The sequence below is a fragment of the Aquarana catesbeiana genome, linkage group LG08 (genome assembly GCF_042186555.1).
Source record: "Aquarana catesbeiana isolate 2022-GZ linkage group LG08, ASM4218655v1, whole genome shotgun sequence".
NCBI lineage: Eukaryota > Metazoa > Chordata > Amphibia > Anura > Ranidae > Aquarana > Aquarana catesbeiana.
Genome location: NC_133331.1, coordinates 299467965 through 299487258, shown reverse-complemented (window position 1 = coordinate 299487258; position 19294 = coordinate 299467965). Strand labels below are relative to the sequence as shown.

At 44.8% G+C, this 19294-nt stretch overlaps 1 protein-coding gene across 1 annotated transcript in view; it reads right to left on the bottom strand.

Moving 5' to 3' along the window:
- Positions 1 to 10097, bottom strand: part of LOC141104969 (uncharacterized) — a 68960-nt gene extending 58863 nt beyond the window's left edge. Inside the window, exons 1-4 of the mRNA XM_073594780.1 lie at positions 9730 to 10097; positions 9333 to 9506; positions 9119 to 9216; positions 8862 to 9003 (exon numbers count right to left, since the gene is read on the bottom strand). Coding sequence (XP_073450881.1) covers positions 8862 to 9003; positions 9119 to 9216; positions 9333 to 9366 — 274 coding nt within the window. The 5' untranslated portion in view covers positions 9367 to 9506; positions 9730 to 10097. The remainder of the gene's footprint in view (positions 1 to 8861; positions 9004 to 9118; positions 9217 to 9332; positions 9507 to 9729) is intronic.
- Positions 10098 to 19294: the final 9197 nt, after the last annotated feature.

Here is a 19294-nt window from a genome sequence, read left to right as displayed (position 1 = left end):
GCCACAGGACCAATGAAATTGGCCCTGAAGCATGTGATCACTGTGACCAATCACAGCCATCACAAATGTGAACAAAGGCTGCATGTTGGAGCCACAACTCTGTTTCCTCTTACACCGATTGGCTGTGAGAGGAAACAGTATCATCCCAGTGATCAGCACAGTACAGTGTCACCAGAGCAGCCAACCAATGTCCCTAATCACTACCAACGCCAGTACAGTATCACCATACCAGTGCAACCAGCAACAGAGTCCCTGATTGCTAGCCACCCCAGTACAAAGTCACCAGATCAGTGCAACTAGTCACTGTGTTCCTGATTGCTGCCACCCCAGTACAATGTCAACAGATCACCACAACCAGCAACAGTGTTCCTGACTGTCGCAACCCCGGTACACAGTCAGCAGATGAGTGCAGCCAGCAACAGTGTTCCTCATCACTGCCACAACAGTTCCGATGTCACCAGACTAGTGTCAGTCAGTAAAAATGTTCTTCATCACCAATAGGGATAAGCCGAACACGCAACCTGGCAGACCGCAGAAAAATGGGGGGATGAGAGAGCACCCCCCCTCCTGAACTGTACCAGGCCACGTGCCCGCAACATGGGGAGGGTGCATTGGGGTCCCACAACCCTTGCCCGGTGGTTGTGGGGGTCTGCGGGTGGGGGGCTTATCAGAATTCAGAAGCCCCCTTTAATAAGGGGGCGCCCAGATCTTGGCCCCATGTAAATGGGTATGGGGCTAAATTGTACCCGTACCCATTCACCAAAAAAGTGTCATAAAAATAAAAAAACGACAGCATACCGTTTCTGACAATTGCTTTATTTTAAAAAAAAAAGTGTCCCGCGATGGAAATCCATCGTCAATCACGTTGTCCGACAGTCCTGAGAAAAAAAAGAACGGAAAAACTCTGCCTCATCTCTGCCTCATATGATGGCATGTGAGTCAGAGGGGTGCCAGGTTGCATGCTCGGATAAAGGTCTGGTATGGATTTGGGGGGGACCCCATGCCATTTTTTTTCTATTTGGGCACAGGGTTCCCCTTAACCACTTCAATACACTGTGTTATATATACTACACTGCCTGCCTATATATACACTAGTCTGACTATATATATATATATATATATATATATATATATATATATATATATATATATATAAAATACACTGCCACTAACTGCCACTGCCTAATATAGCTCTATCTATCTCTGTCCACAGTCACACACTATACACGGTCGCTATGTAAGCAGTCTTATAGAGAGTGGGGCGTGGACTTAGTCCCCCTGAGCCATGATTGGCCAAAGACACCCTACCATTGGCCATTTATGGCTCTTTCAGCAAAGCGTGCTGTGATTGGCCAAAGCATGCAGGTCAGGTGCATGCTTTGACCAATCATCATACAGCAATGCACTGCGATATTGCAGTGCATAATGGGGCGTTCTGCGGCACTCAAATTTGCCACGAACGCCCCATAAAATTTGCTGTTCGGCTAATCATCCCTAATCACCAACACACCAGTTCCAATGTTGCCGGTCTAGTGTAAGCCAGCCACAGCGTTCCTGATCACTAGTCAAACCAGTTCCAATTTCTCCAGACCAATGTGAGTCAGCCACAGTGTTCCTTACACCAATCCCAGTGTCACTAGACCAGTACAACCAGCAACAGTGTTCCTTATCACCACAAGTCCCAGTGTCACCAGAACAGAGTAACTCACAACAACAGTGTTCCTGATTGTTGCCAGACCAGAGCAGTTCAGCAACATTGTTCCTGATTGTTACGACACCACTGCCAGTGATTCAGAGTAGTGCAGGCAGCAACAGTTGGACTGGTCATCGCTGCCTCACCAGTCACCAGAGTCACCAAATCAGTGTAAAAAGCTACAATCGTCTCAATCACCACCACACCAGTCCCAGTGTTACCAGTAGACATGTGCAGAACAAAAAAAATAAATTTTGTTTCATTTTAATTCATTAGGTTACAAATTTTGTTTAGTTGCATTCATAATGTAGCGTTTACTTACCTTGTCCCCTGGATCCTGCGATGTCTCCCCGCTGTGATCTGCGAGCCGCCGTGTCTCGCTCGATTCACAGTGCCGAGCTCCATTCCCTGCGAGCTTTGCGATGCACGGGGATGGAGTTTGGCGCCAAATTCAAAAAGTAAAACACACAATACATATGCAGTACACTGTAATCTTACAGATTACAGCACTGTATCAAATAATTACACATCCCCTTTGTCCCTAGTGGTCTGCCCAGTGTCCTGCATGCAGTTATATATTATAAAAACTGTTCTTTCCGCCTGGAAACTGGAGATTGTCCATAGCAACCACAACCGTCCCTTTACATCAAAAGTGGTTTTAGACCAGCTAGAAAACAGCGATAATAAATCAGAATCACTCGCAGAATTGAGTGATAGTGACTTGTGGGGAGATCCGTCATCAAACACTGAAAAGTAATGACAGCTACAATTCTGCAACTCAGCAAATTTCAGTGTTTTTGATTTGATTACATTATTGAATAATTTGTAATATTATTATTATTTGGTATAATTATTTATAGTTTATGATTTAGTTTTTAAATATTTATCATACCCGGGATGTCTACTAGACTGTGGTTTGGACAGATTTAAGTGAATTATTACTAAGAATTACAGGCCTACAATATAAAATGCCAAATTTCCATGTAAAATAATTGCACCGCTTTTAGCACCTAAAATCTGAAATAATCATACAGCCAGGGAGGTTAATATAGGCTTACCTGTAGCATAAAGTGGTTGTAAAGGGTTTACAACTACAACTGTAGCACCCTGGTGTTTAGGCAGTGTGCTGTCTATTATAGGATTGTCATTTTGAGGACACCTGGTGGTTGCCTGTTGCAATTGCAATTCAGTTTCTCACAAGAAAGAAACAGGAAGTCTGGACTTTTGTTAATAAAGTTTCTTATTGAACAACATAAAGTTTTTACCTCAGTTACAGAAGCCATTTTAGTTGTTATGCAGATAACTGAAGATCTTCAAATTTGCCTCTAGATACACAAATGCCTGTAAGTCTATTATTTCCCAAAGTTCATTTTACACTTTGACTGCACTGTTATGTCTTTGATATATGATTTAAATATAAGCTTTCTGTATAGTAATATTTAATGTTGTACTTATTGCAAAGTGTCACATGTAATACATATTGTAATTCTAAGTTTCTCTGATTGTATTGCAGTTTACAGAACTATTGATAGACGTAAATTCAGTTTTGGAATAAATCACAATGCTATTTCTGTCTGTTTTGTTAAAGCGGGGTTCCACACAAAAATGGAACTTCCGCTTTTCGGAACCCTCCCCCCCCCTCCGGTGTCACATTTGGCACCTTTCAGGGGGGAGGGGGGTGCAGATACCTAAGACAGGTATTTGCACCCACTTCCGGCATAGACTCCCATGGGAGTCTATGCCTCTTCCTGTCCCTCTGCGCTGTCTCCTGGGAAAACACAGCTCCCAGCAGAGAGCGGGGACCACTTACGATGCGCAGTAGGGAACCGGGAAGTGAAGCCGCAACGCGTCAGTCAAATTATCACTGTGCTGGAAATGAAAGAATGGCGTATACAGGAAGGGGGAATAACATGGCGATCTTTAAGTGGTTAACAAACAATAAAAACTAAGATAGAATATAAATCAAAACCTTTATAATTGAAGATAATAAACCATAAAGTGTATTTATTATTGGTTGGACCAATGAGAAGACGGCTTCTTCAATAAAACATAAAAAGAGCAATAATGTACAGAAACCGATATCAACCAATAAGAAGTGTTGTCCATGTATTGCCATATCTGGCCATGTATTAGCACAGTTTAGTTGTATGGTGCGGTCTGTGTGAGTGCGGGACCGAGTCATCTCTATATGTTTAGAGGATCGTATTACTAGAATTCAATCCCTGCAGACTCAGATCTATCAAACCGAACCTGAAAAACATTCAATATATTCCGCCCCCCCCCCAACACACCACTGTTATCATGAGAAAGGTTGTTATCTCGTGTGAATTCTCTGATGTTGCACAAGGTTTCCCTTCATCGTGAAAGATTTCCCGCACTCTGAACATGAATAAGGAAGCTCACCCGTGTGATTTCTCTGATGATACACAAGGCTGCCTTTGTGAGTGAAAGATTTCCCGCACTCTGAGCATGAATAGGGACGCTCACCTGTGTGAACTCTCTGGTGTATATTAAGTTTTTCTTTTGTAATGAAACCTTTCCCGCACTCTGAGCATGAATAGGGACGCTCCCCCGTGTGAAGCTTCTGGTGTCTAATAAGATTTCTTTTATTAGGGAAACCTTTCCCGCACTCTGAGCATGAATAGGGAAACTCACCCGTGTGACATATCTGGTGTGCAATAAGATTTCTTTTGTCAGAGAAACATTTCCCGCACTCTGAACATGAATAGGGGCATGTGTGACTTCTTTGGTGTCTAAGAAGAGTTTTTTTCTCAGTGAAACATTTCCCACACTCTGAGCATGGAAAGGGACGTTCACCCGTGTGCGCATTGTAAGATGTTAAAGTAGGTGATCTTTCTGAAAGAAACGTTTCCCGCACTCTGAACATGAATGGGGGCGCTCCCCTGTGTGAAGCTTCTGGTGTCTATTAAGATTGTTTTTCAGAGTGAAACATTTCCCGCACTCTGAACATGAATAGGGACGCTCACCTGTGTGAATTGTCTGATGTTTAAGAAGGCTTATTTTTTCAATGAAACATTTCCCGCACTCTGAACAAGAAAAGGGGCGTTCACCAGTGTGACTGTAATGGTGTGTAAGAAGGTTTTGTTTGCTAGTGTAACATTTCCCGCACTCTGAACATGAATAGGGATGCTCAGCAGTGTGACATTTCTTGTGTCTAAGAAGTTCTCTCTTTTTTGTGAAAAGTTTCCCACACACTGAACATGACAATGAAGTCTCTTCTGTGTGATCTCCTTCCTGCCCTGAAGAAGATTCCTCGGGAATAGACGGATCTATTAAAGTATTTCTACTGTGAGATCTTAGAGTCCTGGAATGTGATTTATCAGAAGATTCCTCAGACGTATTCCGCACATTATGGTCATCTGCTGAGAAATTATTTTACAATAAATGTTAGAAGAATTTTTGGAATCTTGTATTCAATGTCCCTTTACAGTGCGGTCCCCTTTATATCACTGTGCCTCTTTACATTGCAGTGTGCCCACAATCACAGCCCCCCATCACTGTGCCCCTTTACATTACAGTGCCCCCCGCAATCACAGCCCCCCATCACTGTGCCCCTTTACATTACAGTGCCCCCCGCAATCACAGCCCCCTCCCCCATCACTGTGCCCCTTTACATTACAGTGCCCCCCGCAATCACAGCCCCCATCACTATGCCCCTTTACATTACAGTGCCCCCCGCATTCACAGCCCCCATCACTGTGCCCCTTTACATTACAGTGCCCCCCGCAATCACAGCCCCCATCACTGTGCCCCTTTACATTACAGTGCCCCCCGCAATCACAGCCCCCATCACTGTGCCCCTTTACATTACAGTGCCCCCCGCAATCACAGCCCCCATCACTATGCCCCTTTACATTACAGTGCCCCCCGCATTCACAGCCCCCATCACTGTGCCCCTTTACATTACAGTGCCCCCCGCAATCACAGCCCCCATCACTATGCCCCTTTACATTACAGTGCCCCCCGCAATCACAGCCCCCATCACTGTGCCCCTTTACATTACATTGCCCCCCACATTCACAGCCCCCATCACTGTGCCCCTTTACATTACAGTGCCCCCCACAATCACAGCCCCCTCCCCCATCACTGTGCCCCTTTACATTACAGTGCCCCCCACAATCACAGCCCCCATCACTATGCCCCTTTACATTACAGTGCCCCCGCAATCACAGCCCCCATCACTGTGCCCCTTTACATTACAGTGCCCCCCGCAATCACAGCCCCCCATCACATTACAGTGCTCCCCTCCCCCCACAATCACAGCCCCCCATCACAGTGCCCCTTTACATTACAGTGCCCCCCACAATCACAGCCCTCATCACTGTGCCCCTTTACATCACAGTGCCCCCCTCCCCTGCAATCACAGCCCCCCATTACAGTGCCCCTTGCAGTCATGGTCCCCCCATCACTGTCTCTTTAAATCTCTTCCTCCCCTGCACAGTCCTACCTTCAGTAGAGCAGAGGCAGTTATCAGCCCTCTGTGTCCTCTGCCGGGTTTTCCGCCCCACCGACAATGTCATCCAATCAGCAGGGCAGGGGGTGGGAGAAGCTGCAGATCTGAATGCTTGGTAATATGAAAAGACTCCCACTCTCTCTCCAGATCTCCTGCCCCCTTCCCTGCTGATTAAATGATATAGTCAGTGAGGTGAGAGGCCCGGGGGAGGGCACACAGGCTAAGTGTTATAACCGCACAGCATGAGGTGAGTGGTGACCGTGCTCTGTGATAGTCCTGTCCGGACTGCAGTCACCACTCACCTCCTGCCACGTGGACCGGTCATCAACAGGCCACAGACTGGTACTGGTCTGCAGATTGGGGACCCCTAGTCTACAGTGTCTACACCTCATTTGTTGGGAACCTGACATTATATTGAGGAATGGAGATGGACCTTTCATATGGTGTACAGTATCTCTTCCTCATTTGTTGGGAACATGACGTTATATTGAGGAATGGAGATGGTCCTTTCATATGGTGTACAGTATCTCCTCCTCATTTGTTGGGAACATGACGTTATATTGAGGAATGGAGATGGACCTTTCATATGGTGTACAGTATCTCCACCTCATTAATTGGGAACATTGGTTAATATGATAAATATAATTGCCTTCTTCTGGTGAGGACTAGAGTTGATGCTTTCAAATGGTTTTCAATACCCACAGTACATTGATGTTTTTGCTATCAGCAGTTAAGTTTTCTCAGTCTTTCCTGTACAGAATGATGTTACATTCTTCATTTTGTACATGACCATCATAGATTGTGTGTAATTAAATAGAAAAAATGAACCTCTGTATACGGAAGGGATGCTTTGTTTTTTATAGCTCTGTGGATGAGGAATAATCTGGTTCCAGATGTATATCAGTGGTGGCCCGCCCATAGGGCGCACAGGGGTGCTGCCCATCCAAAGCTACTCATCATAAAAAAAAAATACTGGCCTTTAAGTGTGTGTGGGATGCCGGACACACAGGTGTATTTGAAGCATGACTTGCTGCAATCACCGAAAAAAAATAAAAAGTAAAATAAAAATAATGGTCCTTTAAGTATGTGCAGGGCGCCGGATACACAGCTGCTATGGGAAGCATCACGTGATTGCAAACAAGAAGCTCTATTGGTTTCCTTTAGAAAGTACTTGGGGCACTGAACTCTGCACCCTGAACACTCCCTCTATAGCATTGTTCCCTGCTGTGATGTGTGATTGGCGGGTCCTGTGCCTTCACTTCCGTTTCTTTGACTCATCCCGGCCGTCCGAAGGTGGATGACAGGTGACTTTCTGTGAGTACGAGTGGGGAGAGGGGGGACATCTAATGTAAAGGGGACTCTGATGGGGATATCTAATGTAAAGGAGGACTCTGATAAGGGATATCTAATGTAAAGGAGGACTCTGATCTGATGGGGACATCTAATGTAAAGGGGGACTCTAATGGGGACATCTAATGTAAAGGAGGACTCTTATGGAGATATCTAATGTAAAGGGGGCTCTGATGTGGACATCTGATGTAAAGGAGGACTCTGATGGTGACATCTAATGTAAAGGGGGGCTCTGATGGGGACATCTGATGTAAAGGGGGACTCTGATGGTGATATCTGATGTAAAGGAGGACTCTGATGCGGACACATGATGTAAAGGGGGGACTCTGATTGTGACATCTAATGCAAAGGGGGACACTGATGGTGACATCTAATGTAAAGGGGGCCCTAATCGGGACATCTAATGTAAAGGGGGCTCTGATGGTGACATCTAATGTAAAGGGGGCCCTAATGGGGACATCTAATGTAAGGGGGGGCTCTGATGGGGACACCTGATGTAAAGGGGAACTCTGATGAAGACACCTGATGTATAGGGGGACTCTGATAGGGACCCCTGATGTAAAGGGGGGCACCTGCTGTAAAGGGGGACTCTGACTGGGACATCTGATGTAAAAAGGGGGCTCTGAGAAGGACTCCTTATGTTTAGTGGTTTTAATTTCTTTTACTTGCATTGTGGATGTGATTGGCCTACTGTGATGGGCACAGTGAGGCTGGATATGATGGGCACAGTGAGGCTGCATATGATGAGCACGGTGAGGCTGCATATGATGAGCACGGTGAGGCTGCATATGATGAGCACAGTGAGGCTGCATATGATGAGCACAGTGAGGCTGCATATGATGGACACAGTGAGGCTGTATATGTTGGGCACAGTGAGGCTGTATATGTTGGGCACAGTGAGGCTGTATATGTTGGGCACAGTGAGGCTGCATAAGACGGGCACAGTGAGGCTGCATATGATGGGCACAGTTGTTTCTAGCAGTAATGATACATAATCACATGATAAATGGCTATTTACAGTCCTGCATTACTAACAGTTTAGTTTTTCAGTTTGTTTGCGCCCCCGCCGCCACTACTGTTTATGATTATTAATAATTGTAGGAAAAACATTTTAGAATGTTGATCTGGGAAGATATATGATTGCCTTTTCGGATCAGGAAAGAACATTTTTAAACTGAAGAAAATGAGGCCGAGCTTTATATGGTTATTCTGTCTTCCTCCTGGGTGAATTCAGTAGACATAGACCTTTTCTCCTCTGATGTAACAATGTAAATACAAACTTTATACTCATAGAAGTAAAATAATAATGGGAACTGGTTCTATATTTAGTGTTTTTTTACTTACTTGTGTCCATATGTAGAGAAGATTCCTCCTGTTTACTTTCCATAGTCATCTCCCCCTCCTCTATAGACTGCTGATCTCCACTCACCAACCTCTCTTCTTCTTCCTCTTTATCCTCAACTTTGATGTCTTTCAGTTCTTCACCCTAAACCCCAAAGATGGTAGAATACTTTGGTAAAAAGAAACAAGAGATTACACAGAAGAATATCCTCTCATAGATTAGAATACATTTTGAGTTCTAGTTGCTCAGTCCTACCTACCTGATGATGGTGAGGGATGGTGTGATCTTCCTGTGTGGAATCCCGGAAATACAGAGGACGGGGACATCTCTCTGGTGGGTTCCAATTACTGGATCCATCTGTAGGAAACACACACACTGACTGAATACATTGTTTCTATGTGTTTATAAGATGATGGGGGATCTAGGTGGACCCTCCGTACTGTTCTCTCCTTTACAATAAAGTCTCCTCTTACCCGGTGAAGTGAGGGGCGGCTGATTCTCCATCATGACGTTCTTGTAGAGATCCTTGTGTCCTTCTAAATAGCTCTGTTGTCAGGCAGTGAGGTGGAGGCACTGTGATGGGTGATGTCCTGTGAAGACGGCTGCTGGGTGTTAATGGATCTCCAGATGTTTATTGCTCTATAATCCTGTGAGAAGACAGGAAGTCATAATGATCACTTCATACTTTCTATAATTATCCCTACTTCTAGCCATGTCAAAAAATATCCCCTAAAAACAGTATTTTAGGTTTGTGTAGAAGTGGATGTTGGAGATAAAGACATCACAGTGACCATGGAGGAAGAGAACGGACATGACAGGGTGGGGGTGGGGGGGGATAAATTGGTGTAAATAGAAAAGGAAACTTATTACCCTCTTTGTGTGTTCCAGCGATGTGTGCTCTCTCTTTCCTCCTCCTTTCACTATTGATATTGTACATTATACAACGTTTAATGCTTATCTTTTATCAGTTCCCATCAGAGTGATCCGCGCACAATATGTGATGTTGCTGTCTTGTTAGATTTGCATCGTGTGATGCTTCTCAGCTTTTGGAGTGAATGTATCCTATATCTAGCCCATCCTCCGCCCATACTTCCTGTGTTTCTTCGAGAGAGGTTTGGCTGCAGAGTGGAGCTCCACTGATGACAGGAAGCACGTGACCTCCACTCCACTTCTTCTTTTTTTTTTTTTTACTGAACTTTATTGTGAATCTCTGCAGCTGGTAGAGGGGTCTGGCTGCAGAGATTCACAATAAAGTTAAAAAAAAAAAGTGGAGTGGAGTGGAGGACACATGCTTCCTGTCATCAGTGGCGCTCCACTCTGCAGCCAGACCCCCTTGTAGAGACAGGAAGTGATGTAGGGTACAGACAGGAAGTGATGTAGGGTACAGACAGGAAGTGATGTGAAGGTATAAACAGGAAGTTCAAGGAGAAAGGTGAGTTGTGAGGAAGTAGAGACAAGACGTTATAGCTGCTGTTCCATCAGGTATGGCGACCTGTCAGAATTGGTAACAGAAGTGACATTCCGTCACCGCTATCTTTCTGCACCCCACATTCCTCCACAACGAAACACAGAGTAGGGGGCAAGCGAACATCTTGTTACACCCACCAGAATTTTGCATTTCACAGTTATTTTTAACAGGAAATGGAGCTTATAAGGTGAAATACATGGGCGTCCGCCGGTAGGGGCAAAGGGGCAATCAGGGATCAGGAATCGGATCAGGAGTTCCCCACTCGATCTTTATCCTAGCCCCGGCGGCCGGCCCTGCTCGCACCTGTACACAGTTTAGCAGGGCCGGTGACAGCTGGTGCGAGGAGCGGGACAGAGAAGGCCTCAAGGGGTGGGCAGGATGACATCACCCGGTCTACATAGTGTGAGCGAGTGGCCCAGGAGATGGAAGCCATGGGAAAGTAGAGCAGCAAGACGCCAGGAACAGCAGGCACAACATTCCGGCGCCTCCCAGAGCCTGGAACCCCTGGACTCCTTAAACCTCCTCACTGCTCCCAGGCCTGGAGGACAGACTAACCGGGGGTTCTGAGAGCAAGGACAGGCAGGAAATGCAAGCAGCCAGGGACTGCTCCATGTCACATCATAGATGCGATGGAAGGAACAGAGCACCTCCTGTCCTCACCCAGAATGAAAATGGGTCTTGCCAGCTGCTGGCTATCATGGAGATCCTACTGGCATGCAAGGTACCATACTGAGCATTACACACACCACTGGGACATAGGGGCAGTTGAAGGACTGCAAACATGCCTTGGGGGTCCCTCTCTCTGACCCCCCATCACCCCTCTCTCTCTTTCTGTCACCCCTCTGTCTCTTTCTCTCACCCCCTTTCTCTCTGTCACCCCCCCACATGTATGCAGTCTCTTATGGGGCATACACACGGTCAGACTTTTGGTCTACAAAAGTCCAACGGACGCCGACGGACTAAAGCTGGCTGGTAATCCGATCGTGTGTGGGCTTCCCCGGACTTTCAGCTGACTTTTTCAGCCTCAAATCCGACGGACTTTAGATTTGAAACATGCTTCAAATCTTTACGTCTTAACTACGACGGACCCCGAAATCCGCTCGTCTGTGTGCTAGTCCGACGGACAAAAACCCACGCTAGGGCAGCTATTGGCTACTGGCTATGATCTTCCTTATTTTAGTCTGGTGTACGTCATCACGTACGAATCCGTCGGACTTTTGTGTGGTCGTGTGTAGGCAAGTCCGTTCGTTAGAAAGTCTGCCACAAGTCCGCCGCAAGTCCGCCGAAAGTCCGCCGGAAGTCTGTCGGACTTTTGTAGACGAATAGTCCGACCGTGTGTATGCCCCATTAGAGTCTCTTGTGCCATGTCTGCAGTCTCTTATAGTCTCTTGGGCCATATATGCAGTCTCAGAGCATGGGTCACCTTAAAAATGATAGTGCTAAAATCTTGTGAGCCACAAATGGGTTAATGCCTTCAGTGTGAATAAATGAACCTAATTCAGCTGCACACACTAACCACGTTCCATACCGTGTATATGCCAAAAATAAATAAATATATGTGTATGCGCTAAAGGCTATAAATACGTGAACAAAGAATATAATAAATCTATACAATATTAAAAATTATAAATTATAAACAGTGTCACACACCTGTGAAGAAAGTGACTATAATCCACAATTGAATATATGAAAAATGGTAACATGCACCATGCAAAAAAAATGTGAGAAAAAAAAAAAAATCCTTTAAATGATTAAAAAAAAATATATAAGTGCTACTTGATAAATAAAGTGTCCGAAACCAATTCATACAAATGAATAGATCTCAGTCCAAGCCATTCATAAGAGTATATAAATCAAAGTGCACAATAGTGTCCAAACAAATAGCAGGCAAACCTCATGCTGTTTTTTTTGAAAAAGTGCTAAATATTCCTCATGCTCTTCTTATGAGATGTGCACATTAAGGCATGCTGCAGTGCTCTCCAGTGACCCCCAATGGATAATGCGCTCACCTTAGAGCGTTTGACACAGTAGCTAAACAGTGTCAAAACACGCATTAGAGCCACTCCAGGGCTCACACAGGGTATGCTGGTGATGATCTGTATCTCGCTCAAATGGTGACATATATGAAAGAAAGGAGACTCATAGCATAATACCGCCAGGAATTTATTTGAAAAGCCCTAAAAACAATCCCTCCAGGAGGGTACTCACAATGCTTGGGTGCGTCAGTGCACCATCCTATCCAAAACATGCAATACAGATGAATCCTGTGGCGTGCGGTGCGGTGTTCAATCCTCTGCCTGTCTGTGTGTAGAAAGCTCTGTCCTGCCCCTCCCCTACGCGTCTTCGGCACAGGGTATACGTGCCTTCATCTGGGGGATCCCACAGGATTCATCTGTATTGCATGTTTTGGATAGGATGGTGCACTGATGCACCCAAGCATTGTGAGTACCCTCCTGGAGGGATTGTTTTTAGGGCTTTTGCTTTTGCAGGTTTGCTAATGTGACAGAACACCTCTGCTTTTATAATTCGACATGTAAACACTCCGATGGATTTCCAAATACTGTATTTCACCATATATGCTCAGTTTCCTGTTAAAAATAACTGAAATGCAAAACTTGGGTGTGTGTAACAAGATGTCCGCTTTCCCCTTTCTTGGTGTATCGTTCCTGTGGAGGAGTGCGGGGTGTAGCAAGATGGCAGCGAGGGAACGTCACTTCTGTTAACAATTCTGACAGGTTGCCATATCTGACGGAACACCTGCAAACATGCAGGAAGGGGAATTAAGGTCACCCTGCCCCCATCTTCAATTTCAACTACTTGTATTTTGCCCATTAATTCTCTTCCATGTAAATTCAAAGAGCACCCGGGAATGACTCTACAAGGGTGATACAATGTGCATCTATCATCTAAACTGCTCACAAGTAAGCAACGGGTTTCCCGGGTCTTTGTCAGGACCCCATTTGTACCCACAGAAGGCTCACATTCTGTCAGAGTTCCAGTATATTCTCCCTCCTTTAACCCCTTCAATACCGGGGACTAGGGATGAGCTTCGAATTCGAGTCGAACTCATGTTCGACTCGAACATGGGCTGTTCGCAAGTTCGCCGAACAGCGAACAATTTGGGGTGTTCGTGGCAAATTTGAATGCCGCGGAACACCCTTTAAAAGTCTATGGGAGAAATCAAAAGTGCTAATTTTAAAGGCTTATATCCATGCTATTGTCATAAAAAGTGTTTGGGGACCTGGGTCCTGCCCCAGGGGACATGTATCAATGCAAAAAAAAGTTTTAAAAACGGATGTTTTTTCGGGAGCAGTGATTTTAATAATGCTTAAAGTCAAACAATAAAAGTGTAATATCCCTTTCAATTTCGTAGCTGGGGGGTGCCTATAGTATGCCTGTAAAGGGGTGCATGTTTCCTGTGTTTAGAACAGTCTGACAGCAAAATGACATTTCAAAGGAAAAAAAGTCATATAAAACTACTCGCGGCTATTAATGCATTGCCGGTCCGACAATACACAAAGTTCATTGATAAAAACGGCATGGGAATTCCCCACAGGGGAACCCCGAACCAAAATTAAAAAAAAAAATGACATGGGGGATCCCCCTAAATTTCATACCAGGCCCTTCAGGTCTGGTATGGATATTAAGGGGAACCCCGCGCCAAAATTAAAAAAAAAAAACGGCGTGGGGTCCCCCCAAAAATCCATACCAGACCCTTATCCGAGCATGCAACCTGGCAGGCCGCAGGAAAAGAGGGGGGGGACCAGAGAGCGCCCCCCCTCCTGAACCGTACCAGGCCACATGCCCTCAACATTGGGAGGGGGCTTTGGGGTAGCCCCCCAAAACACCTTGTCCCCATGTTGATGAGGACAAGGGCCTCATCCCCACAACCCTGGCCGGTGGTTGTCGGGGTCTGCGGGCAGGGGGCTTATCGGAATCTGGAAGCCCCCTTTAACAAGGGGACCCCCAGATCCCGGCCCTCCCCCCTGTGTGAAATGGTAAGGGGGTACAAAAGTACCCCTACCATTTCACTAAAAAACTGTCAAAAATGTTCAAAATGACAAGAGACAGTTTTTGACAATTCTTCTTTCTTCTCCTAGGCCTAGGACGTTCACTGCAGTTTGACACTTGGAGTTGAACAGCAGCGGTCTTTTGAGAAAAGCCTCGTCCACAGCGGCTGACTGCAATCTGCATACTTATATGCTTTTACACAATTGGGCGCACGTGAGTGTATTTCTGAGTGGTTTGCTTGTGTCCTTTCTTATTCAGTTCACCACGCAATGATGCATTTCCCTGCTTGTTTTTCATAATTGCCGGTGTTGAGAACCAGATGACCAACATGAATATGGCTGAAGCAGGATGCTAAAAAAAGTCAGTAACAACGATCTAACACTCTAATTGATTAATTCAGCTTATCAAGGAATGATCTGCTGGGACTATTTCATTATGATTCCGGATTAATATATCTTCACTGAAAACTCTCTCCCTATAATTGCACTTATTGACAATATACACCAAATTTATAATTTTGTTCACATAAATTTTAGTATTGTGGTTTAAGTGTCGTTTTCACAAAACAATGTGTTCACATTTTAATTGAGTTTTATGGCGTTTTGTGTGGATTTTAGCGCCAGGTTTTTTTGTTACACTTCACACTTGTTAAGTTATATATTCACATATGTGCCTTATTCCTCAGAGTGGCATAGTTTATGTGTTTTTTCACAGGAGCATTCAGCACTATAGCGGATTGGTGTGTATGCTTTGCACATTTTGATAGTAATGGTGCAGGTTCATTATATGCACATTAATTTATGCTGACTGATCATATATTAGAGCGCATCAATTTTAAATGTTTTTTACCTTAGTAACATTGTACTATTTTGGGTAAGTGATCAGGATTGTTTTGTTTTTTTTTTACACATGATTACCCATGGCAGTGAATTTCATTGCTATAAGCAATAATTTTACTGAATGAAATCAGTTCAGTTTGATTTGTTGTGATTAGCTGTGATTGGCCACAGCTGATCACATGGCACAGATGGGCTGTGATTGGCCGAGTCTGTACCATGTGATCACTGTGACCAATCACAGCCAGCAACACAATTGTACACAGTGGAAGGCTTGAAAGGAAGCCATCCATTATTTACAATTGTCATATGATCTGCTGTGATTAGTTACAGTGGTCACATGGTACTGGCAGCAGGTCGGTGCAGTGATCAGTCATTGGCTGTGTCATGTGGGCACAGCTGGTGACAGATCACGATGCAGCGCGGCCCAAGTGCACGTGCGAGGCATGATCCGGGAAAACGTCACTTGATATCCACCCGGGTTGTAGCCTGGGCAGGAAGTGGTTAAGGAGGAGGATGCGCTCTCGTATCTACGAGAAATTGTACAATTTTACCATCTACCAATAATTTGATTGTAGGGGCTTCATGGTAATCACTGGAAATCAGAACACACATGGAGGTCACCTCCCTATTGTTTTTTCCTTGTCAGGGCATAGGGTATTTCAAAGCACTCCGAACCGACGGGGAAGGTGTCAACCACTGTTGCGGCACATTCTGTGTGCCAGACTGGGACCATGCCTGGGGACAGTCATTCTTCCAATTTCCTGAATCACCACATATGGAAAACTTGTCATTGCAAAATCTTTCCTGGTCACCTCTCAGGGAACTCCGTCCATGTCCATAACCTCTTCCTCGGTTCCCATGCCCATAACCATCATTCTCCTGACTCATTCCTCTACGAGCTTCTCCCACTCCAAAACTGCTCAGCATGCTGTAGTCCCTGAAAGTGAGCTTTACTACTAGATTTGTGGAGATCAAAGCAACCTGCTGCATCCTTTATCATGATATCTATCTCAAACTCCTTGTCATTCCTATTAGGCCATTTATCCACCAGTTGTTTAACCACTTGCCTACTGGGCACTTTCACCCCCTTCCTGCCCAGGCCAATTTTCAGCGCTGTCACACTTTGAATGACAATTGTGCAGTCATGCAACACTGTACCCATATGACATTTTTGGAACTTTCTTCACACAGATAGAGCTTTCTTTTGGCGGTATTTAATCACTACTAGGGTTTTTTATTTTTTGCTAAATAGATGAAAAAAAAGATCAATTAGTTTGTTATAAAATTTTGCAAACGTGTAGTTTATTTCCTTCTCTCATGTGCGCTGATGAGGCGGCACTGATAGGTGGCGGTAATGGGCACTGATGATGCTGCACTGATAGGCGTCAGTGATGGGCACTGATAGACACTGGTAGGTGGCACTGATAGGCGACACTGATAAGGAGGCACTGATTGGCAGTACTGATGGGCACTGATTGGCAGCACTAATGGGCACTGATGGGCACAGATTGGCAGCATTGATGGCCACTCTTGGGGCTGCACTGATAATCGGGACACGGATAATCAGTGCCCTAATTATCAGTGTAGATGTCTCGTTCACACAAGCTGGTTAGCTGTTCTCCTCTCCTCATGCTGTCAGCATGAGGAAAAGAATGCTGATAACCAGCTTGTGTTTACATTGTGATCAGCTGTGACTGGACACTGCTGATCACGTGGTAAAGGGCCACTGTGATTGGCTCTTTACTCCGATCTGTGATCAGCTGTGTGCTAAGAATCAGAGCGAGCCGAAGCGGGCGTGCGGTGGGCGCAATCATGGGAGGACGTCATATAACACCCTCCCAGAACTGGATGACCTTGCTGTAGCCGTCATTCAGCTATAACATGGTCAGGAATTGGAGCCATCTTGGCAACACTTTGTGGCTGGGGGAACATGATTGCCAATCTGTTAATTATCATTGTTCTCCCCTCTCTGTAGGCTCATGTTAGTCCCTTCCTCTACCTCAGAATCAAGTAATGTCTGTTCATCCTCAAGAAGCAAGTGGCTGTCGCTGTGTTCAAATATTTCAGCTGACTCTTCCATGCATGATGCTGGGGCTATGGCAGGAGTAGCTGTGGACAAGGAGTCAGAACAAGCCGCTCTGGCAGCTGCGGTGGACTGTGCACTAGTGCCAGATTGAAGATTCATAGAGTATTAGGAGGATAAGAATGGTTTAGTAAACAGTCCATCACCTCCTCTACATGCTGTGGCTGGATAACACGGGCAACATCACTAGAGACAAAGTTGCCTTGCCTGAGGATGTACCATGTCCACGTTTGCTTGTTGCCACAGATGCTGCTGGACCTAGGGTTGCCACCTCATCCCTTTAAAACCGAACACATATTAATTACACAGGTTCTGTGGCTGATTAAGGGGGTAATTAAACTCACTTGGTGCCTTATCTGCATTCAATTATCCCAAGAACCTGTATAATTCATATGTGTTTGGGTTTAAAGGGATGATGTGGCAACCCTAGATGTATCTGGTGTATAAACCAGAGGCTCTGGATTGACAGTTGGATAAATGGTTCTATATTTAGGATGTGCACATATTATAATACTCTATATATTCGTCTGTATAGTAGTATCTGTTGGAAATAAAAGACATCATATTCACTATGGAGGAAGGAGATGGACATGACGTGGGGGGTTACTAGGTGTAAATATAAAATTTGTATTACCTCCTCTGCTGCCGATTGTAAGGATATCCTTCTCTGCTCCCTGCAAACTGTCTTATCTCTAGAAACCGCCCGTCTGTAGTTGAAATCACTTCCTGTCTTCTATGGAATTCTGTCTCTGCATTCCACTAAAAATAAGTGAGATCAGCAGCTTGTGGAGAAAATACCAACTGCAGCCTGTGTTTTTAAATACCAGTACTTTGAAAGCTGCTTCTTGGATTGTTCTTCAGTTTTGGCACCTAACCATTTGCCATATACAGTAGCCGTAGTATAAAAACAACAAGACAGCGGCTTCTAAAGGTTGGGGGCTGTATAAGAATGGCCAGGATCTTCCTATGTGGTTAGGCTCTGTAAAGGTCTCACATATGTGGCAACCTCATACTGGGGAGGAGTAGAGGAGTGTGTTTTTTGGGCGTGATTAGAAGTATTCCCATGTTGCATGTTAGAAATAACTTGTTACAATGACAAATTTGTTAAATAAGATGATGGCAAACATTTTCAACTTCAAAAAAGCTTACATCGTGTCTTACTATACATCTTAGAAAGTCTACTTTTGTCGGCGTTTCTACTGTCCTGGTGCTCCATAGTCTCCAAAATGTGATAGGTAATCTGGAAATTAAATGTGTTATTTTGCCCAAAGTTCATTCCCCAGTTTAATGCACAGACAGCCAGGCATGCAGCAACAGTCACTCCTTCTGGCTCAATAGAAGTTTCCTGGTCTGCGGTATGCATGCACAATGTTTCTGCATAACTGTATGCCCCCTTCCAATATCAGTCCAACATTCACCAATGAGCTCTCCAGACCAGATGCCGATTGAAATCCCTTGATTAGAAAGGATCCTCAGAAGTAGCCCCCCCCCTAGCTCTGGACTAGCTGGGACCACAATGAACACCTGAAGAACATCAGCTGGGCTTCTGATTTGCTTCACCAGCCCACCACATTCTAGAATCCTTCAGAAGGCAAGGGGAAATAATCAAACCTGCAGCCTGCCAAATCCAGAACAGACCAAAGCAATCGCAAACTGCTCCACAGCCAAAAAGAACTACATTTTCCTAATCATTCTAGCAACCTATTTAGGAGGGTGATACACTCCTTAAAAGTCTGAAGGTACTCCTTGGATTTTGGCCTTCTCTATGTGGTTAAGCCCTTAAAAAGTCAATATATAATCGGTTCAAACATTGAAAATGTCTCACATATGTGTTATTCCCAAACTTAGTAGAATCTATTTTTTGTAGTGTTTTTTGTTGGAGCCATGAGGGAGCTATAATGCCAAACACATCACAAAAATCTCTTTTAGATATACCTTTTGGATATACATAAGCAGGACCTGAACTTACTTCTGAGTGACACAATAGATAAGTGGCCCCTTTCCTGGACTTTTTGTCCTCCCTATGGCCATCTA